Source organism: Erpetoichthys calabaricus, chromosome 1 (genome assembly GCF_900747795.2).
Source record: "Erpetoichthys calabaricus chromosome 1, fErpCal1.3, whole genome shotgun sequence".
Classification (NCBI taxonomy): Eukaryota; Metazoa; Chordata; class Cladistia; order Polypteriformes; family Polypteridae; genus Erpetoichthys; species Erpetoichthys calabaricus.
In genome coordinates this window covers 181,511,007-181,534,423 of record NC_041394.2, presented here as the reverse complement: position 1 = coordinate 181,534,423, position 23,417 = coordinate 181,511,007, and the positions used below count along the sequence as shown (strand labels likewise).

At 39.7% G+C, this 23,417-nt stretch overlaps 1 protein-coding gene across 2 annotated transcripts in view; it reads left to right on the top strand.

The window, feature by feature from the left end:
* kdm5a (lysine (K)-specific demethylase 5A) overlaps positions 1 to 23,417 on the top strand; it is a 146,104-nt gene that overhangs the window by 20,588 nt on the left and 102,099 nt on the right. Inside the window, exons 3-4 of one of the 2 annotated variants that reach the window (XM_051930694.1) lie at positions 8,879 to 9,001; positions 9,097 to 9,267. The exons of the other annotated variant lie outside the window; for it this stretch is intronic. Of the exons in view, the coding sequence (XP_051786654.1) occupies positions 8,879 to 9,001; positions 9,097 to 9,267 (294 nt within the window). The remainder of the gene's footprint in view (positions 1 to 8,878; positions 9,002 to 9,096; positions 9,268 to 23,417) is intronic. 2 annotated transcript variants of the gene reach the window in all.

Below are 23,417 nucleotides of genomic sequence, written 5' to 3'. Positions count from 1 at the left end.
CAGCATATGCAGCAAGCAGCCTGCTGCCCCATCCCCCGCCTTGACGGAGTTCAGCTTGCGGGCAAGAAGTTCTCCCAGCTCAAGCCAAGGCTCCTTATCTATGTGTGAGATCTGGAGTTGTATAGGGTAAATAATACAGTATATCATTATTTGGAATACATGCATTTCATGTGTGTTCCGTGTCTACCAAGATCTGGGTAAGTGAAGGATGAAAGGAAATGCAAGAAATGCTGAAAACATACCTAAAGCAGAAACTTTTTCCATGTTATACTAATGACTGAAGTGTATAATGTGTGAATACTTTAGTCCAAATATTAAATAAACATGTGTGCTTTAATTCAGGAGTATAACCAAAGAAAAAAAAAAGTGTTCAATTTACATGTGCCTGTCAATGAGTTAAAAACTCAAGCTGAAATGTCAGGGAGTTTACACGTATTCTTGAATACTGCAGAGGTAAGAACTGCTGCCTTATAACCTGAAGGTCCCGGGTTCGAGACCAGGCTCTCCGTGTTTTGAGTAGTGAGCTGATATTATTCTTATTAGTATCTCTACAGTATAATAAAAACATACATTTGATTTGAGTCCATAACACCCAGTGTAAATTTTGGCTACTTGTAAAAGTTAGCGCTTGTTTTTTATTATTCAGTTTTATTCTCTCAGTGACGTTCACGTGTTACAACGAACTTGCCTCTCCCTCACTGAGTTAATGGCATTTATCTCCATTCTTTTCACAAGAGCAGTGTAAGTGCTCCAGATTAATTTGTAGGAAATGGATTTTTGCACCCAAGTTGCATGTAGGAAAGTGAAGCTCCTCAACTAGTTATTTGTATTTTTCCTGTTTTATATTCTGAGAAAATTGTTTTTTTCCCCTCTTCTTCAATAAAGGATGGGTGTGCACTCTTTTCCTGTCTGTTTACCTATTACATGGTTAAGATAATGAATGGATCAACCCAACTTTGCATATTTTTCTCGCAAAAAAGGTATGGTAGAGAAATTCCAATTTCAGAAATGGATTCAACTCACCTAAATCTATAAAATAAACCCATTTTTGCATGAGAGGATTATGGTACATACCAGTGGAATCAATAAGAATGTGAACCCAAACATACATGTTTTCTGATCAGTATCTTATATTGTCTACTGTATTTATCAAGTGGTTTGAATATTAACACTGAAAGAGTCTTATGAATCCAAGGTGTGGTGGATTGCCGGTTTCCCATTCCGGCCCTCACCCCCAGGCCGCCAGGAGGAGCTCTCCCAACAGCGTAGACGTGCCCCGAATTCCAGCAGGGCCTCATGGACTATGTAGTTTCTACACACAGCCCTGCTGGATACCTTGGGGGCCACCAGGCATCGCTGTAGGGGGGCTCGTGGGCTCTTATGTGCCCTATAACCCGGGGGTACGTCATCATCACGTGACAGGAAGAAACGACGTGCTCCCGGGTTGAGGAAAAGGACTGTTTACCCTGACCCAGAAGGAATAAGGAACTGTGGACTGTTGGACAGGAACACCTCCGGGTCAGGGTATATAAAAGGACTGTGGTAAAGCCCAGACACTGAGCTGAGCTGGGAGGTAGGAGGGCTAAGTGTCTGGGCGAGGAGGAAAGAGAATTGTATTGAGAGTTTATTGTGTATGAATAGTGTGGTGTGGAGAGTGCTTGGTGCACGTTGTAATTATAATAAAGACTCTTGGACTTTTACCTGGTGTCTAGAGTGGTACCTGAGGGTTCGAGAGGTGGAGCAATACCTCTACTGCGACAAAGGAAAAGACTTCCAGAGAAGGGTCTACAGAACAAAACTGTTATTTATTGAGCATTGCATAATGAGTCTTTAGAATGGCTTAAATTTTCTGGTTATAGCTGTCAAGATCGACCAAGGCAAGGAGTGTACAACAGAGAGACTGAAGATAGACTGGTCTGTATCTTAGTCTCGTAAAAGATTTTTATAATCGGAAGTAAATAGTGTTTTGTGATAAAATTATTTTATTTATTTCCATAAATCTCTGTAGGCCCACATTCAGATTTGTGTACATAAACCTATCATAAGCATATTCTGCATTTTTAAAGATTCAAAGTAAGTATTTTCTGCTTTGTGCTGAGACTCGTGGTTCATTTCTCAAGATGTGATTTAAATTTTTTCAAGATTGCCATTGGTTGTTCATATAAATTAATTTGATTAGCGACAATAATAAACAGGAAGCTTTGTACAGTGGAACCTCGGGTCACGAACATCTCTGAACATGTACAAATCGGGTTACGACCAAAAAGTTCGCCAAACTTTTGCATCTGTTCACGACCACACACTCGGGAGACGAACAAGCCAGTTTCCCTTCCGGTTTGTACGCCCCGATGATTTCCACACATGTTCAGTCTCTCCCTGTGCATTCTCTGTGAACTCTTTGTGCTGTTTTTCGTTTCCCTTCCGGTTCGTACGTGCCGGTGATTTATGCAAGTGTTCAGTCTCTCCCTGTACAGTATAGGGTGGTCCAGATCTAATTATGCAATTTTCATTATGCTATAACATATTAAGTTTATTACATAGAAAATCACCCGAAAAATCCCAGACCATTGAGAAGTGCGTGAACTGACGACATGAAGAATCATCTTTGCGCCAAACTGGAATCGTCTTCACATAAATCAGAGTCATTCAGACGATCTGGATCTGCATAATTAGATCTGGACCACATCGCACAGAGGGACTTTGTGGTTTAGCAGGTCCACAGCTCACTTCAAGAGGCCAGTTTTAAATAAATAATTGCAGCGCTACAGCTGCCACGTCCTCTTCATAAATAGAAGCGCGAGGTGGCTAAAGGGAGGAAAAAGAAAAGGAAGCCGGAGGTTGCGGAGTGAGGAAGTAAGCAGGAAGCAGTGTGGAAAGAACCGGTGTTAGTGAGCGAGCGCGTGGTCGTAGGCAGGCAGGTGGACAGTGAGCCCAAGCCTGGGTGTTTGGCCGACACTCGGTGGGGCAGAAGGAAGTGGTCGCTCCAGCTGAGCGATCAAGGAGCTTGAGTGACCAGAAGGACGGCTGGCGGAGAAGGCAGCGAGGGTCACCAGTTAAAGAATGCACCGGGCTTGTTTTTAAAGAGACTGCTTCCAGCATTGTTTTAACCTTGTTGTATTTAATGAAGACTTTTTTCTATTGGATTTTAACCTCCACTTCACTTCTGTTTTTATGGGATTATTTATTTATTGAAGGATTCTGAAAGCACTGCACTTTATTTAATTTGGACTTTGTTCTTAATTATTGTTTTGTTGATTTTAATAAAAGCACTTGGCACTTTTTGCACCATCCCCTTGCTCCATTGTAGTGCCTCACTGTCGGGCTCATCGGTAACATTACCGACGATGACGGGTATAAGGGCTCCCGGAAGCGAGATGGGAGCATGCAGCGAACCCGCATCGTCACAGACTTTACATCGAAACTATAATCTCCTCTCCACCCAGTTCCTCCTCACTTCCTTCATGCCAGAACTTGACTCATGCAAGGTTAGTTTTCTTGGTTGTTTATGGTTAGTTTTTGTATAAATGAAGGATTTTTCAAATGCTTGTTTTTTTTCCCTGTGCTTAAAACTCATTAAAAAAAAAAAGTGTTTACAGTGAGCGGTTCGTAAGGCTATAGCTTGAATTCTTGCAATGTTAGTTTTCTCTGTTCAAGGTTTTCTCAGTGTTATTCAATGTTTTTACATTTAGTTTACTATTACACTGTGCATTCTATGGTATAATTAACTATTTTTGTGCTTAAAAATCTTTAAAAAAAAAATATTTACATACAGTTCATACGGTCCGGAACGGATTAATTGTATTTACATACAATCTTATGGGGAAATTACTTTGGGTCACGACCAAATTGGGTTGCAACCAGAGTTTTGGAACGAATTACGGTCGTGTCCCGAGGTTTCACTGTACATAGATCTTTCTGCTGTATGTCATGGACACTGTATATATCACTTGGAAATACATGATGACAAACTTTTGCTGTAAATTGATGAATTACTGTCCATCTCGCTCTAACTTTGTTTGCAATTCAGTCAGTTTACAGTTAAAATTATATGAAATCAGCAATGGTACTTTATGAGAATCATTTTGTTTTGAATATGGAGTCATTTTATTGACACTTGCAACTGTATACAATGGCCATTTCTCTATTTCTGGTGGGTGGGAAGGGTTAGGCTAAATGTTATTCTCAGGGTCACATTCTGTGTCATTTGGAATTGAACTAACAACCTTGCAGCCACTAAGCCACCCTGCATAAAACCTTGTGTCTCCAGGTCAAAACTGTTCATGCAGTCATTGGTAAACCTTTCAAAATAGTAAAGATAGAAATATGTAATATGTTACCATATACCCAGTATTTTTTTCTTAATTAGTGTAGATCAGCAAGTTTCATCAATGTGTTGTTTGTTGCGAATTTGCTGCGTCGCCCTTGTTCATTAAATTATTTACTGATAATTTGGCCATTTTAGGAGAACTTTTTTTTCAGGGTCCCATAATGCTTTGTGAGGCCAGTGCAACATCCCACAAAGCTGTAACAGTCGAAATTGGATGGGACCTCCCCCGGGTATATAATGCTGATCATTTGCACTACAGCCTCTCTCACTATGTTTTTTCTTCTTTGATCTCACTGAGGCATGTGTTGCACAGTGGTTGGTACTATGAACAGCAGATGATTACGTTCACAGTTATTATTGCTAGTCTACTGGCTGACACACTGCAGATTTGAACACTGGGAGAAACTTGGGGTTAGCACAGAAAACTCATGCAGATATAAACAGAATATGGAGACTTCATGGAAATCAAAGGTGCTAAGGCAAGCTAATGAATAACTGTATCATCAGTATTTATACCACTTTTTTTACATTTTCCATAAAAACAAATGCTGTGTATAGTAGGTGAACTCAATTTAAAGAGCTTAAGTATAAGTAAACAATGCAGGTTCTCAAATTTTATTTTTATGAAACATATGCAGCATAAATAATGAATTATCTCTGATTCTCACCAAATGTGCAGGTCGATCTTTGAGTTCCACATCAATATAAGAGAAGGAGACGTGTGTCCTATGCATACATATTTAGCCACATGGATAATGAAAACAAACCTTGAAAGAGCCTGACAAACCTTGAAAGAGCCCAAACACAGGAGACTCCATGAAATAATAGGAATATCGAAAGATTGATTACTATTTATAATATGTTTTTATCTTTTTGATAGAAGAAAAAGTGCAAAGCATCAGCAGAGACAGTTTGGGGAACCTTCAGCACGACTTTAAAAAATAGAACAAGCCAGCGGCTTCAGTCATGACTTGCCACGTTAAATTTTGTTCCTTTAACTTTTTTTAAGGCTGATTTTTTTTTTCCTTCTCCCAGGGCTGAACATTTTTGAAAGCACACAAAGCAGTAGTTTCTCACATAAACCAACATAAAACATCTGTTGCTGTGTGCATTTCCCTGTGTGCCTACCACAGTGGGGTAGAGCGGGGGTGGGGTTGTGGAATGGGTAGGGTGGCGAGCTACTGCCGGGCTGTTTTGTGTAAAGCACACAAAGCAATAGTTTATCACATAAATCAACGTAAAAATCCTATTTTCTGACTGTTGACTACGATTTCGGAATTTCCACTTTGTTTTGATGAAATATATATTTGAGCGTCTCTGACTGTGTTCATTCTTCTATGATCTCATGGAGGCACAGTGGTGCAGTGGTTGGCACTGATGCCGCACAGCTCTGGTTGCCTTTTGGCTGCAATAATTTATCTAGTATAGTTGGCAGTCGTTTCCCTAGCCCTCATGGACACTTTAAAGATGATTTCACCATTAGAGTCCAGTTAAATATAGTTCATTTAGTTAGTCCCCATAGCTCGTCGACATTCGCAAACACATCCGTGATTTCTCCGAACTCAAGGCGAACCAAACCCGGCATAGTTCGCTTATCACTAGTCTTCATCTTTACCATAAGTGACTCACATGGGTGAATGTTTTTTTTTCCATGTGCTATTTTGTTTAGTAAATATTGTTTTTGTAAAAATATAATCATTTTTTATTAAGTTTCTGTGAGCATTGGTGCAAACACCTTCTGATCACATTCAAGACTTCCATGGTTGGTAGTGCTCCTGAAACTTGTATTTTATGACAGATATATGCTTTGTATTTTCTTTTTTATGGATTTTTGACTATACCCACTGTTACTTAACCATCACTGATTTGGAATATCAACAAAGGTTGGAGTAATTATTCTTATTTTGGCCAAATATAAACTAACATGTACAGTATCTTTTATATGAACTAAACTACCACATACTGTGTTTTCATTTACTATTGCTAATATAGTAGGCAAAATAGGCACCAAACCAGTCATTTTCCTCATATACACCTTTACCTTAATACTCATATTTTTTTCCCCACTTTCTTTTCCATAGTACATTTATTTGTCACTGGGGTTATGTATTACAGGTCTTGTTTGCTGTCTGGTGAGGATTACGGAAGCGTATTCCTGCCTTTAAGAAAAAAAAAATTGTAAACGTTTTGCATTATTTAGCAAAAGGATTGCATTATTATACAAAAGATGTTGCCTGGTGTGGTCGGTATTATCATTTACAGCATGCTCTGGACGTCCTGTGAATGGTGGTGAGGAATAGATTAAGGCTGTGCATACGTTCAATTAAGTGATAAGAACTGAACAAAACTCATAGGTTTACATTTAATTTTGCATGTGCTGATGGGTAAATTTAATCCGCACAGTTTAGGGTAGCAAGGAAGGCAGTGATCATTGCAGCATAATTGGGTGTAAGGCAGGAAGCAACCTGCTGCTGCCAGTATGGAAGGTGAGGTGAAGAAAGCATATAACTTGCAATCAAGAGACACTAACTGAACAAAGTTTGCAGGCATACATTTAAATTTAATCAGATTAAAGTTCAATAATCTTGGTACTGATGTTTTAGCATAGGCAGAGTGATAATGTATAACCATGCCTTTGGTGTGACAGTTTTAATTATCCAAATGTATCTTTTGAAGACCAGTTGTGATTATGTGGTCTAGGTGGCCTGGAATATTTTGTTTAAATATTCCAGTACAAGTATCTTAAAGCCTTTCGTCACATTTGGAGTGATTGCCCATCAGTCTGTAGTTATGTTGACAGTCCATTTCCAGTTGTTTAGCTATACTGGGTTAAATGTTTGTTTTTTTGTGAGGACCATTTCTCTCAGCAAAATTTTTAAAGATAAATTTAGTGCAAGCGTTAGAAAAATTTTCTTCACACAGAAAATCCTAAACACAGAATAAATTACCAAATAGTGTGTTAGTGAGTGATACTTTAGGCACTTTCAAAAGTCAATTCAGTGTCATTGTGAAGAAATTAAAAGATAAGATTGACTAATTTTGTTGGGTGAATGACATTTTCTTCTCAAAATTGTTTTAATATTGTAATTGGTATGCATCTATAGGTTTATGTTCTTTGTATGCTTCAACTCTCAGTGACTACGACATGGCAAAAGGAGATTTTTGAAATTGGATGGATAACTGTACTTAGATACTAAATATAAATTAAATTTTGTGTTTTGTAATTTTTGTATTATATATTATAAATGTGAAGAATATGCTCAATTTTTATGTGCCCGCATTGTTTTCTTTTTATATAAATTACATAAACAGTAGAACCTCTGGTCATGAACGTTTCCGAACACTTACAAATCAGGTTACGATCAAAAAGTTTGCCAAAATTTTGCATCTGTTAATGACCACATGCTCTGGTGGCAAACAAAAACACTGGCGGCCAGTTTCCCTACGTACGTTTGTATGCGCCAATGATTTGCCATTCTCTGTTTCCCATTTTCTTTTGTTTGCGTATACAGGGCCTAACAAAGCAGCTGATGTTGCAAAAGGAGTTATAATGTTAACCAGGCAGAGGCCTCAAGTGCTGGAAGAGGTGGAAAAACTGTTGCTAGTGTGGTTGAACGAAAAGTAACTTGCAGGGTATGGCGTAAGCGAGCCGATCATATGCGTGAAAGCCAGGAAGGTTCATGGCGATTTGCTGAAAAAAAATCCTTCTTCGAGTGGCGAAGGTGAGGAATTTAAAGCCAGTAGAGGATGGTTTGAAAAATTTCGCAAGAGAAATGGCATTTAATTTTTTTCCCTGTGCTTAAAACTCATAAAAAAAAAAAGTTCACAGTGAGCGGTTCATAAGGGTCTAGCGCAAACTCTTACAATGTTAGTTTTCTCTGTTGTTCAAGGTTTTCTCAGTGTTATTCAATGTTTTTACATTTAGTTTACTATTACACTGTGCATTCTATGGTATAATTAACTATTTTTGTACTTAAAAAATATATATATATTTACATACAGTTCGTACGGTCTGGAACTGATTAATTGTATTTACATACAATCCTATGGGGAAATTATGTTCGGGACGCGACCAGATTGGGTCGCATCCAGAGTTTTGGAACGAATTATGGTCGTGACCAGAGGTACCACTGTACTCACTCAGCGCATTTTATTGCACATATGGTAGAGATTCACATTTTTGAGAACTTTGGTTAATGCTGCCTGACTTTATTAATTTACTGGTAATTATTTTTTTAGCCCCATTTCAATGGATTCGTGTGGTGGGGTGTGGCAATACGCTATCGGCACATGTTCTCAACCTTTCTTTCTCTCTATCCATTTATTATCCTTGTGTGTTCTTGTAAGAGGTACTTCTGAGATAAAACAAAGAAATACTGTACAGCTTGCCTCTAGATAGAGTACGCTAACAATACAGTATAATAGAAATGATCAACTGTGGTAGATCATGTACCTTTATTTTTATTATTTTTTATTTTGATAAAATTATATTTATTTAATTTTTAATCTGTTGCTGCTAATTGTGAAATGTACTATTTTTTTGTCCTTTAGGCACTGACTCGAGTTAAACTAAATTTTTTGGACCAGATTGCCAAATTTTGGGAATTACAGGGATGTATACTAAGAATACCACATGTTGAAAGGAAGATCTTGGATCTGTACCTCCTCAGTAAAGTAAGAGGAAATTATTCTAGATTTGAATCCTAAATTACTGAGTTGGACATGAGATTTAAGGATATAACGTGCTCTTCTATTTTATCGTGTTGCAGATTGTGTCTAGTGAAGGTGGATTTGAAACAGTGTGCAAAGAAAAAAAATGGTCCAAGTTGGCTTCTAGAATGGGATACCCACAGGGTAAAGGAACAGGATCTCTTCTGCGTTCTCACTTTGAACGGATTTTGTATCCATATGAGCTATTCCAGTCAGGAGCCACACTATCGGTAAGGGCGTACACCTAATGCACTCTGCAACTTAGTGTATTGATTTGTTTTTTTCAATGGGTTGGAATATTCCCATTCCTTTGCCTTCTTTAAAATCTGACTCAATCAGAATTAAACAACATTAAGAGAGGTGAAAGTTAGAAGAACAGTGAAGCATGTTTACTGCACATACAATTTTTTGTAACATTTTGCTTTTTTATTCTGTTTGAATGATGTGTCCAATGGCATGCACGGATGTGACTGAGAGAGAGAGAACCAATTCACATGGAAAAATTGCATCATGGGCTAACTTGCCATTTTTACCCCTGCCTAGGAGAGATCTCCCTTCATTGTGGAGACAGAGTAGACCGTTCCCAATGTTGGGAGTTCACATCCCAACTTTCCTTTCTCACGGTAGACAGTGAGAGAAAGAGAGAGGGAGAGGGAAAGGGAACATCAACCCTGAGCAATTCTTTAATGATGACAGATGCACAATATCATTTGTCATTATGCAAATTGTAGTTTTCCATTGAATGAAGCCAAATGCTCCTAATATAACTTACTCTCTTATTCAAGTCATGCCAGTTACCTGCAGTTTAAACAAGAAATCAATTAATAGTCAAACTTAAAGGAATAATCCATCCAAACGACTGTTTTTATTTGTTACATGCCTAGGTTTCTTTGTATAATTTTGTAAAATTGTTAATTTCATGTTTTTATGGAGAACCGAGATAATACAATTTCTGATACAATAGATATTTTGTCTGTTTAAAGTCTGACAAGAAGCAGAGTGCATTGCAAATTGTGTTGTGTTGCATAATGCAAGACTTTACAGTCCTAGACCAAAGCAAACACTGCACTAATGGGGATTTCTTCTGCATTTCTTTTTTTTTGCCTTGGAACATAAGCTGACCACAGTTGAGTGAATAAATCAATTTTGTTTGTTGTTCTTCGTTTACATTTGAAAGCTACTTGAATTTGTACTGACGATATATGGAGAAAGTGTTTTGTCCATTTTTGTGTGGCTTTGTTTCCCAGCTATTTAAAACAGTTTTAATCTATGCAAAGGAAAGGATACAGTATAGAGAACTTTAAGCTTGACATAAATAATAATTTATATATATATTATTACATTATATATATATATATATTGGTACTGACTGATATGAAAAAAATAATTGTGATAATTTTTTTTTCCCATATCGCCCAGCCATAATTACATGTTATTGTCATTTTACTGGGTTGCTCCATGATTGATGGCAGACAGTAAACTATATTAAAATGGTATTAATAAAATGCCAATTATCAGCTGTTTTTTAGTTGTTTTGGCATGAGCACTATATGTTCTGTTACCAATAAATTCTTCAACAACAGCTCATCAACAAAGAAACGTGTAAAAGCAGATTTAGTAAAATATTAATAATAGTAATAATTATAATTACTAGTTCATTACTTGACATCCAATAATGCTGTACAAAGACATTTAAAAGACAAATTGTTAAGATAAATGTACTAATCCACTTTCACGCCATACATGGTCCTTGCTCTTAAACATTTACTCAGGTAGCTTTTTCTAGGCAAAAAAAGAGAAAAAAAAAACATTTCCACAGGAAAGGCCTTGTTGTGGAACAAAAAATTCACCTTGGTATTATGAGTGATTAAAACTGCGTGAATGAAACATTTTAAGTTGTATCAAAAAATGCATTTCCTGTAATAGCCACTCCTTAAAATTGGGTGAGGATCTCATTTTAATAACAGGTATCATTATCCTATAAAACCCTTTTTCCTGTGTATTACATGCACAGTTGATCATGGCAGATTAAAACTGATCAAATGTTTTTAAATATCCTGTAGAAAGCATTAAATGATAATCTTTTATCTGCTGTGCCCCCTTGCAAAATGAACAGTAGGTAGTTAAAATGACGCAAAGTGTCTTTAGTAAGCCTATCAGGCAGTCTTCTGTAGCACATTCATATCTACTGTACCCTCCATCCCTTCCACCGGAGGGGACGCACATTTCTACAGCAAGCATGAGCTGAGAGTGACTGTTGTGGAATTAGACTGTTCTATACACACATCATCTACAGTGAATACCCAGCATTGGTTGCCCCACATTTACTGGGTACTTTCTGTTTTTCTGCACTCAGATCACACAGTACAGCTGTGCATCCCCATATGGAACACCTGATTGTAAGCTCAAAAAACACTGAAATTAAAGGGAGAGCAAAACACATTGCACAGAAAGTGGAGAGATTGCCTTTTGTGGCATTTTATCACTTTCTACATGACTTGTTTGGGGAAATCTCAAAGTTAAGTGTTACTCTTCAGAAGAATTCTTTGATTTTGCCTCAAGCTGTAGCAGCTGTTCACAGTTGTGTTCTCGCAATCGGTGCATGTCAGACAGACCATTAACACTAGAATTACCAGAGCCTACGAAAAAACTCGTATATCCGGCCCACCTTAAATCGCTTCTTAAAACCTTTCTCACCTCTCCGCCAGCGTCTTTTGTCATCTAAATGTACTGATAAAGACAAGCTGCCAGCAGCTGGCTATTCCATCCCCCCAACGACTTAGAACGTAAACAAGCTTTTCCCAGCTCTTGCCTTGATTGATTACCTGGGAGTGAAGTGGAGTTTTAGAGTAGAAATAATAAGATTGTTATTTGGAACACACGCATTTCATATGTGTTGCATTTCTACAGTAATCTGTGTAAACACATTGTTAAAACAGAAACGTGTTATATATTCTAGTAGCAATTGACAAAATGTAGGCATAAACTATATAATGTATGAAGCCTGAAGTCCAAATATCAAAGAAACACTTTCACAAAAGGTACAAAAAAAAGCCACTGCCAAAAAAACCCGCCTTAGTGTGAGACATTGATATGAATTAACTATCACTTCTTCCGTGGCGTAACAGTATCAGTCGCTGACTGGGAATCAGAAGCTCATGAGTTCGATCATGCACAACTCCCATTTGAGAAGTGTTCTTATTTTCACTATTTTAGAATAAAAAGATACATTTGATTTCAGTCTGTAACAGCTGGTGTAATTTATGATATTTGTAAAGGTTAGCTTTATTTTTTTTAAATTCACTTTTCATTGTCTCAGTCGCGTTCAGGATCCATCCCTACCGCCCCCCACCTGACACTGCTGTTTTTACATAAAGACTCGCTATAGTTCTGCAGTGTATCACGATACATACGACTGCATGTTTTTTTCCCCCAGTATTGCCAGTCCCCACGTGTTGCTGTATGCTGTTTCTTTTGTACTCCAGGACATGCAGAGGAAAGCATAGTAAAGAGCAGTAACTTCAGCGCTATATGCAATCATCAGACACTCCCCATCTGACACTGCTAAAGCTCTGCAGTGTACTTGTGACTGCATTGTCGTACCAATGCTTGCGAACTGAAGTGTCTGCATGCACTTTTCGTGGCATTATACGTGTATTTTTGAGCATGCCCATGTAGCTCAAACACAGGAACATATGTTGATGTAAAAGTATAACAAAACAAGCGCACTTTTATTCAAGACTATAACCGAAGAAAAAAGAAAGCAAGTTACAGTAGGTAGAATGCTGAGAACTGCTGATTTCCATTCTGTGCTATATAACTGTTAACATTTGAATCTGATGATTGCATATAGCGCTGTCTGATTTAGTGTGCGCAAGAACATGCAGGTGGCCAGTTGCTGAGTGCTACAACGCACATTTTAAAAAAAGAAAGAGACAAATATATGTAACGTTTTGAAGAAATCATTTTATGACGCGAATCGTACCAATCAGAAAACATCGTCGAAGTATTGCAATATTATTTGAAAACGAACAGCGTCAGGTTGGGTGTGAAGTTATACTGGCGCTGTTTGAGTCAGATCAGAAGCTGAATAAGCTGAAAAAGCTCCTGTTCTGACTCTAAGTAAAAAAGCATGAATTAATCAACAGAAATAACCGCGATTGACATTTTAAAGTTAACGATTTACAGTGCATACCAATTTATAAATTCAGTGTCCGTTTGAGGAAAAAAAAAAACACTTTCTTCAAAGCTGGGAATCGAACTCGCGTCTCTGTGGCACAGTAAGGCAGTGGTGCTCCAAGTCAGCAAACCGTCCTTATAACTTATTTTTTTCAAGATCCATAACACACAGACAGACAGAGCACTGCATAATACAGAGACAGACAGGCAGAGATATACAAACAAACAGGGAAGGCACATGTACTGAAAGAAAAAAAAAATCAACATGCGCGTTGTTTCTGCAGCACTGAATAAGCTCCCCCAATCTGACTCTCTAAGTAACAGCGCAAGTACAGACACAAATCAAGTGCATGTGTGTACTGTATAATATTAACAAAAAGAGCAGCTTACTACTGAAAACGGCAAATATAGGAGTGAGTGGGGATCGAACCAGGACTCTTGATTACACTTGGTTTGCATCTGTACTTGCGCTGTTACTTAGAGAGCCAGATCGGGGGAGGGGTGATGTTAGAGCGGGTGCGCTTATTCAGTGCTTTTTCTTTCAGTACGTGTGCCTTCCCTGTTTGTTTGTATATCTCTGCCTGTCTGTCTCTGTATTACGCAGTGCTCTGTCTGTCTGTGTGTTATGGATCTTGAAAAAAATAAGTTATAAGGACAGTTGTTCATGTTAATTGCAGTCTCAATTGTTAAAAAATATTTTAAAAGGAGCATCCCACATGAAAGTATAACGATCTCATTAACTGACAGTGCATACCAATTTACAAATTTTATGTCCGTTTGAGGTTAAAAACAAAAAAAAGAAGTAACACTTTATCCCCAGCGGGGAATTGAACTCATGTTTGTGAGGCAAAGAAGAGCTACTCGGTCTGAGAAGCAAATCTTAGCGCGCTACGCCACGGAAACTGTTATATGGTGTGTGAAGCTTTTGTGGAAGTGTTTATTTGATCTTAGGAACTCGGGCTTTACACATTCTACATTTTGTAACATTTATTACTAAAATATGAAAAAGTTTCTGTTTTAGCAATGTGTTTACACAGATTACTGTAGAAACGGAACACGCATGAAATGCAAGTATTCCAAATAGCGATCTATTATTTCTATTCTAAAACTCCAGCAGTTCAGTCACTCCCAGGTAATCAAACAAGCCATGAGCTGGGAAAACTTAGTGAACGTTCTGCGATGGTGGGGGATGGAATAGCCGGCTGCTCGCTGCTCCTCATAATCGGCACATTTAGAAGACAAAAGAGAGGTGAGAACGGTTTTAAGGTGGGCCGGATCTACGAGTTTTTTCGTAGACTCTGGTAATTCTAGTGTTAAGGAGTGGAAAGTTGCAGTAGTTTCTGTAGCATACTAGGCTAGAATTGCTTGCTCAGCATAAAAATATGGTGCCCCAGGATAACTCACAGATCTCAGAGAGACTGAAAACTTAAAAGTGAGGAAAGTCAGTGAGTAATACCAATACAGACCTCACCTTTCAGAATATCCAAGTCAAAGGCACAAGTCTCACCAACTTTAGAGATGACCTTCAGCTGCATGTTGAGAAATCAGCATCAAGGATATAATCAAGGAACTGGAATTCCAGCTTGAAAATATAAAGGGTAATACACAGCAAATAAGCTCACATGGGTCTGCAATCGTTTGTTGTTTCTCAACCTTCTATCATGATTCATGGCCAGATGATTTAAGCACTTTTGAAGAAAATGAGACAGACACTTATTGATTAACTGGTATCAAGGAGTCTTCTTGAAGAATGCATATGATGTCAGGGCTGTACAAACGGAATGGAATTTCTAAACAAATCTGATTACAGGCAAATTCTCAGACAAGTCTTATTAACAGTTTGTAGGAAGTCTTTCTGTGCAGTATTACCAGTTTTCCGCAATATTCTACATCTTGTTGGGATCATGCTTGTCATGCCTATTTCAGCAGCTTAGTGTGTCCACATCGCTTTTCAACACTGAGCAGAATAAATTCAAAAGGGCTAAACTCACTCTCTTGAGCAGTTTGATCCTGAGGCCTACAGTAATCCCTCACTTATCGCGGGAGATAGGTTCCAAGGCCGACCGCGATAACTGAATTTCCGCGAAGTAGGGACACCATATTTATTTAATTATTTAACGTGTATTTGGACGTTTTTAAACCCTCCCTGTATTGTTTACAACCCACCATTTACTCTATTAATAACAGGGACAACTGCTAAGCAATATGAAATCGGTAGATAAGTTTACCCTTACTGTATAGCGAAGTACACGTAGCAGCTTGTAGACGGTCATGACATTGTCGACCTTGTTGCAAAGATTCCTAAAGCAGATTCCATCCAGACTACTGCCTTATCACTTCCACTTGCAACTCGTTTTGCGCCCTGGTTAAAGGACACTGCGGCCGTAGATCTTATATGCTTTTCCTCCTTTTTAAATAAAAAGAATCATGGACTCATTTATGCTGTAATGGTGTCCTGCAGCGGTGTAGCTGTTCCCTTCCTTCAACATATCCAAAACTTTTACCTTTTCTGCAATCATTTGCATCTTCTGTTGGTGCTTGGACACGGCCCCTGTAGCAGTAGCACATTAATGCTGAATGAGTGAGATGAGACTTCCTGGTTAATGCAACACTCCGTCGCTGAGCCAATCAGCAGCACACAGGAACTTAACTGCATGCTCTGATTGGGTAGCTTCTCAGCCATCCGCCAATAGCATCTCTTGTATGAAATCAACTGGGCAAACCAACTGAGGAAGCAAGTAAAAAGACCCATTGACCGCAGAAACCCGCGAAGCAGCGAAAAATCCACGTTATATATTTAGATATGCTTACATATAAAATCCGCGAAGTCGTGAATCCGCGAAAAGTGAACCGCGAAGTAGCGAGGGATTACTGTACTTCAAACAACAGTAAAAGAAGACCAAATTCCACTGGATGTCTCTCAGACACTGACATTCTAATGGTCAATGACACAGACTCAGAGTCTGAGTAGAATGCACAGTTCTTAATGATTGTACATAGTTTGAAAGTTATGACATTTAGTTACCCAAATCATCAAGACACACACAAGCACGAGGGAAGGATGCACTGCACAGGAGAAGGAAAATATTTAGGCACATATATATGGAGGTTAGAAAGGTAAGAGATTAAAGGATTAATATTTTACACAGTTTATTATTTGGCACCTAAATCAAAGCCATTGGCTCCTATTTTTTTTCTTTTAGGAGCTAATGTGAATTTTTGTCTGGAGTGCTGTTAACTATGATTGACATGAATGTATTCCTTCGCCTTAACTTTTATCAGTGCTATGCTCCCTTTAACCACCCCCACCCCATTATATACAGGACAGTGGTAAGATTTATACTATTAAACAACTCCCTATTTAAACACTCCACATTGACTCGTGACAGATCAGAGCCAGACATGCGGTTGTACCATTGGTCTTGTATTTTAGCACTGGTCTGGAGCCAGTCGACCCTCTTCTTAAAACCACCTTGTGACTCTGCCTTTCACTGCACTAAAGTTAAAATCCTATGTCTGTCCACACTGGCACTCCAGCCACCATATATATATAAAAAAAAAAAAAACAGGACTCTTTTCTGCTCTCAGCGGGAGTAGCACTGCTGCAGCTGCCCATAGCAAGGTTGCTGGCATTATAGAGGGGATGGGAGAAAGCCCTCGGGAGCTCCATCCCTGGAAGAATCAAAACCGTCAGAGAGCCAATGGGGTCAGAACTATTGGGAATCTGAACTGGTGTGGTGCTGAGGCGTTGCCTGCTGCATGGCAGCACTCGGGTCCCAATTTGAGGGTGCCCATCGGGGTAGGTGTGAGGAACGTCTTGTCTCTCCCGCATGATTATCATCTTATTCTGCTGTCAGATGAGCTTCGTAAACTCTACATTTTAGTGACAGCATTCTCTGAAGTGCGCAGACCTGGGACTGGCCAGATCTCTGTAGGTGGGTACACCTTTTATTGGTGTGGTCACCCTGATGGCTGTCATACTCGGGGAGTAGCTGTTGCTGTAGTTGATCAACTCCTTCCGTTGGTGTTTGATGTCACTCTTTTCAATGAGCGTATTGTGAGACTCAGATTATGGCACTCTCTGGGTGCCTTGTCTGTTGTATGCTCTGACCATGGTGAGTGATGTCTCGGTGAGGGAGACATTTTATTCTCACCTTTGCTCTGTGGTTGACGGATTCCCGCAAGGTGACACTCCTCTGGTCATGGGGTGACGTCAATGCAACCACTGGCACTGACAGGGCTGGTTATGACGATTGTGTTGGTCCCCATGGTCTGGCAACCGTGGTGAAAGTGACTCCATGTTCCATGACTTTGCAAAAGGTCAGGGGCTGCAGATTGTTGGGTTCTGGTTCCAGCACCCTGAGCCACATCATTGTACTTGATACTCCAATACTGGTGGTGCGGTGAAGGAGATCGATCACATCCTCATGGGTAGGTGCTGGAGGCTCTTACAAAATTGCAGGGTCTACAGAAGTGCCCAGTTTGTGAATTCTGATCACAAACTTGTTGCTACTCTGAAGATCCAGCTTAGGTCCAGTAGGTTACCCCCTACTAGGAAAATGATACTGGACCTGGCCTGGCCAAGATCGGGCTGTTTCTGACGAGTTTGCATGCAGTTTGTGTGAGGAACTTATGAACTTGGGTGTGACTTCCGATCCTAATGTGATGTGAGAGACCTTCCGTGACAAGACCCTGAAGATTGCTGAGGGTTGTGTTGGTGTTACCAGTGTTCCCAGAATGAGGTGTTTCATCTCACAGGTCACAGTGCACGGCTTGATGTCAACACCGGTCTGTACTGGGAACTGAGAATGATGGCTGCGAGGGCTCTGACAGCAGATAAGGAGGCGTTTGTTAGAGGTATCTGTGAGCAGGTGACACACTATCTGTGGTCTAGTGACCCACATCCTGCTTACAGGGGGATCGAAGAATTATGCATCATCTGAATCTGTTCCTTGGAGAGTCATAGTCAGAGTGGCTGATATAACGGTTCTTACTGATGACACTGCAGTTGTGACCCACTGAGCTGGTTACTTTGATCAGCTGTTTAAACCTGATCCTTCAGCTAGGACTTTGGATACCTCTGTGTCCACGATTTTTGAGGCTGATCCTCCAATTAGCTGTGAACCACACAATCACACTGAGAATGCACAGGTGGTGGACCAGCTGAGGACAGGGAAGGCTGCTGGGATCTGTGGTATCTGGGGTGAACTTCTCCAGGCTGGTGGTAAGGCTGTCCTCCTGGCATTGCAAGTAATCTTTGCTTCCATTTGGGAGATGGGCATCATCCCAACTGACTGGGAAAATGTGACTTGTTGTCCCTATCTGGAAAGGGAAGGGTGAATGCCTGGATTGCGGCACCTACAGGGGAATAACACTGCTGTTGGTGCTGGGTTCAGTCCTTCCTAGGGTCATCCTCAATAGGATCCGTAATCACTTGCTCACCTACCAGCTACCAGAGCAGTCTGGTTTTACATCTAAGAAGTCGACCATCGACCGCATCCTGGCACTGAGGGTTCTCATGGAGCTGAAACGCAAATATCGGCAGAGTTTCTTTGCATCTTTTGTCGATTTTCGTAAAGTGTTGGACATCCTGAGGCTTTTGCGGGATCCCCTCAATTTTGCTGGATATCATGAACAGCCTGTACACTGGTACTGTGAGTGCTGTACAAAGTGGAGGCAGAACCTCTGCATTTTTCCCAGTTGATTCTGGGGTTTGTCAGGGGTGAGTTCTTGCCCCTATTCTGTTCAGTGCTTGCATGGACTGTGCGTTGGGTAAGGTTGTGGGGTCCAGAGACTATGGGGCATCTGTTTGTGAAGAAAGATTCACTAATCTTGACTTTGCTGATGATGCTATGATCTTCACGGAGTCCATGGAGGCTCTGATCGGGGCTTTCGAGAGACTGAGCGTTTAGGCTTCTGAGTGTCCTGGATAAAAACCAAGATCCAGGCCTTTAATGAACTTTTAGGCACAGCCATCAGCTGTGCGTCTGTCTGCGGAGAGAGTGTCGTCCTTCTTGAGTGGTTTACTTACCTCGGCAGTGACATTCATGTCTCTGGTGATTCTTCCTATGAAGTCAGTAGACGGATTGGGAGAGCATGGGGTGTCATGAAGACATGGACGCTATCCAGTGACCTGAGATGAAGACTGGACTCCTTCAGTACTGTGTCTCTTCTGAGGATCCTTGGGTACCGCTGGTGTGACTTGTCGAATGAGCGGTTGCTCACTGAGTCCCGAATGAAGTACATTACCTGCACTGTCAGGAAGGGTCAGTTACAGCATTTACAGCCATGTAGTGTGATTCTCCATGGGTGATCCGGCTTGCGGGATCTTCATTGTTAAGGACCCGAGTGGCTGGACTAGGTCAACAGGACACCCACATAACACCTGGCTGCAGCAGATAGATGGTTATTTCTGGAGGGTGGAAATGGGCCGCGTGTATTCCATGGGGGTTGCCATCCAGGATCCCAAGTGGTTTCATTGTGTGATAAGTCTGACGACACCCTGTACAAATGCATGCTCAGTTGCTTGACCTGACCTGACATGTATTCTGGGTCCTTTAATCCTGTATGTGCTAAATATTTGATGTAGGTTTGAAAAACTCTTGGGCCCTTGTTCATCATGGCACAGCTATACTCCAATCTTTAATATCTCTGACCACTGTTTTAAATATTTCGCTCACCACTTGTACTGCACTTTACTACACTGTGCTGTATTGCTCTTGGTCATCACGAGTGCAATCACAGTATTTTAGATTAGTTTCTTCTAGTAATGTATGGGTTATTGCTGCTATGGACATTAAAACATCGTCTCTAAATATTAGGTACTTTCTTTGTAATTTTAAAATTATCTATTAACTACTGTCTTTACAAAGAATGCATTGGTATATTTTTGTGAGACTGAGTAAAACTACCAATACTTGTCTTTTAGCATTCGTTGGTAACCATTGTATTGAGACTGAAGGCTAGAAAATGGTATTTGTTTACCATCTCCAGATAGTATTTGTTTTATTTTTTAAAAAAAAAAATGAAACTTTGTCCTCTTTGAGTCAGGAAACAGGCAGGAGGAAACTTGTTCATTGTGTCATTTATTTCTCTTCAACAAATGCTGAAGAGGGAGCATCCTGCTGCAGCAGTCTACTAAGGGACAATATCCTGGGCAGAAGTTGTCAGCAAATGGTCACAGAATAAAGGCAGACTCAAATTATAGATAACTCCATCCATCCATCCATTTTCCAACCTGCTGAATCCGAACACAGGGTCACGGGGGTCTGCTGGAGCCAATCCCAGCCAACACAGGGCACAAGGCAGGAACCAATCCCGGGCAGGGTGCCAACCCACCGCAGATTATAGATAACTGAATTTGCATAATAGTGCTGAATTAATCCTTACGTTTACTGTGTTAAAAGACATAAGATGTTTTTCAGCAGAGAGCGTAGTCAGGTAAAATAAAGGTTTATTCTACTACATTCTTGTCCTAGCCATATCTCTTACGTTTAGGTCTTATTCTTTTAATGAAAACTGGCGAGTCTTACTGGGTACATGAAAGAACATGACATCAAGCAATTTCTTAAACCACCTAGGGAAGGGCTATTCAATTACAATTTCAGTTGGGCCAGATTTTCAAACCAAGAAATATACCTGGGCCAGACATTTTCAGTGGCAGGTAAGCAGCAGGTAATGACATATTTTAAATCAACACAAATGCATTTAAAAACAAGTAATGTTTATTCATCGTTTCCCTTTGATCAAATTTGACACAGGCACATCAAAAAATGTATAAAAAACAACAAAAAAGCTATAACAGAATAGAATCTGAGGTAATAGCAATACTTTTTTTCCAGTTTTAAAATAAAAAAATTAAACTTTTGCGCACATCTCACTAAAGTGCATTAAAATAAAAAGGTGCATTAGCAATAACATTTGTTTCCATTTTAAAAAATGAGATCCTCCCCCAGTTTAAAGGGGTGGTCATGACATGCAAGTGACTTTTTTTTCATAGAATGTAAACTATTTAATTCACTCGGTTTTAATCACTCATATGACAGAGGTTAAATTTGAGTTCAACAACAACGCCTTTCCTGTGGTTTTTTATTTTTTCCCCCAGGAAAAAAAATACCTGAATAAACGTCTAATAGCAAGGCTGCATTATGGCTTAAAAGTGGATTAGTACATTTATTTTAAAATGTCTTTGTACAGAGTTCTTTGGTGTCAAGTGAAGAATTAAATAATTTCTAATTATTACTATTATTAATTTTCTAAATAATTTTCCTTTTTTTTTTTTTTTGTTGACAAGCTCCCTTTGAAGAATTTATTAATAACAGAACATATTATGTGCATGCCAAAATGACTGAAGTAACAACTAATTAAGTCGCATTTTCCAAAACTATTTTAACAAAGTTTAATGTCCACCGTCAATCACAGAGCAGCCCAGTAAAACGACAGTAATACACCTGCATCCTTAAAATGCAGACTACATCACATCACTGTGTATGATGAAACAGCAGGCAGGTGACTGCGTGTACATGTTTACTGATGGACAGGCTGGCATTTTGCATGAGGTATGTGTTAAATCAAAAGAGAAACGGCATGCAAAGATGAGTGAACATGAGGGGAGATCTGTGACAATCACGCCTTAGTGTGCCTACATGAAATCAGAAGGGACAACTGAATTCCATGGGGGGCAGATAACTTCATAACAGGGGACCAATATGATGGGCAGAGGAATTTCAAATGTTTTGCATGCCTACCTTTTGTTTTGGTTACCGGTTGGGTCATATTCAGCCCTTCCGGCACAAGCGTAACCAGCCTCACGTTGAAATTCATGGCCATCCCTTCAACAAGCCGTGTACTTAGAAATATTTTCCCACATGTGTCTCCACTTTTGATGTCATTTTCATCCAGCCTCCCTCACACCCAGCGCGGGATATAAACCAGCCTTTATGCGGCTCAGGGATATGCAAGGGGAGTCCGTAACAAAACATATGTTTAATGGCACATATGCTCAGCAATAAAAAATGGCTTTTGCATCTGTTACAATATAATAGTTTAAAGTTTCAATGATTTCATTTGCCACTGGTGAACTTAGTAGAAATGATAATCATCAAACCTATTTTTGGTTGCATTTGTGATAATTTTAGTTGCAGTCTTTAGCCCTGGCGGGACAATGTGCTGGGCCATTTGGAGGTTGCTTCTGGGCCTCATGTGGCCTGGGGGCTGCCATTTGAATAGGCACGACCTAGGACATTTTGTCTCCTTGTTGCTTGCACACCCTCCATCTGGTTTCCTAAAATGTTTGTCTAACCCTTTATGCTACTTTTAGGGTGAATGTCAAATTTAAATATGGACCCTAAATAACTGACCAGTTAGACAGCTATATTATTCTCTCACATCGTCTACTGTTAACATCAAATATAAGACTCATAATTTGGAATAAAATAATTCAGAATTGAACAAATAACTTTACATTGCATAGATTGCAACATTATTTTTAAAAGTGGTAGATTTTTTTGATGAATAGAAGTATCTCTGCATGTTGAATTGTAAGCTTGTTTCTGGTTTCATTAACAGTATATGACAATGCACTAAATAATCTGTCGCTCTCTACACTACTGCATGGGGCTAAAAGGTATTTCCTTGACATCTGAGAAAAGTGAGGAGCTACACTTTAACTGACCAGTACTTTAGTGGTTTGCATGAACAAGAAATTGTGCTCTCTCCCAGGTATGTTTCCAGCTATATGGCAGCAGCTGCTGGGACACAGCTCATTGATGCCACTGCATGTTCATCTATAATCTCATTAAACTAGGGGGCTCCGCCCCCAGCTCGCTTCGCTCGCCAACCCCTGATGTTGGGTAACCCGAAATACATTGATGTATGTATGAGATATATTGGAGTTTAAAGGTGTAGATGACGAACAAAGGAAGTAAAGAACCCATAGCATGGCACATTAGAAAGATATATTGGAATATTTCTTTATACACAACATTTATAGTAAAGATGGTGTGTTGTCCTTGAATGAGTTCTCCTTGGTATGGAGTATCTATAACTTTAACTGTAATGTCAGATGAACGCCGAACTCTTGAGAAGGCTACACAAAGTTGTTGGTTCCATCAGGACGTAAATGCAGGACAATATCGCGGTCAAATGGAGGCTCACCATCTTTACTTTGAAAGACAATTGCAACTTCATTAACGATGGGAAG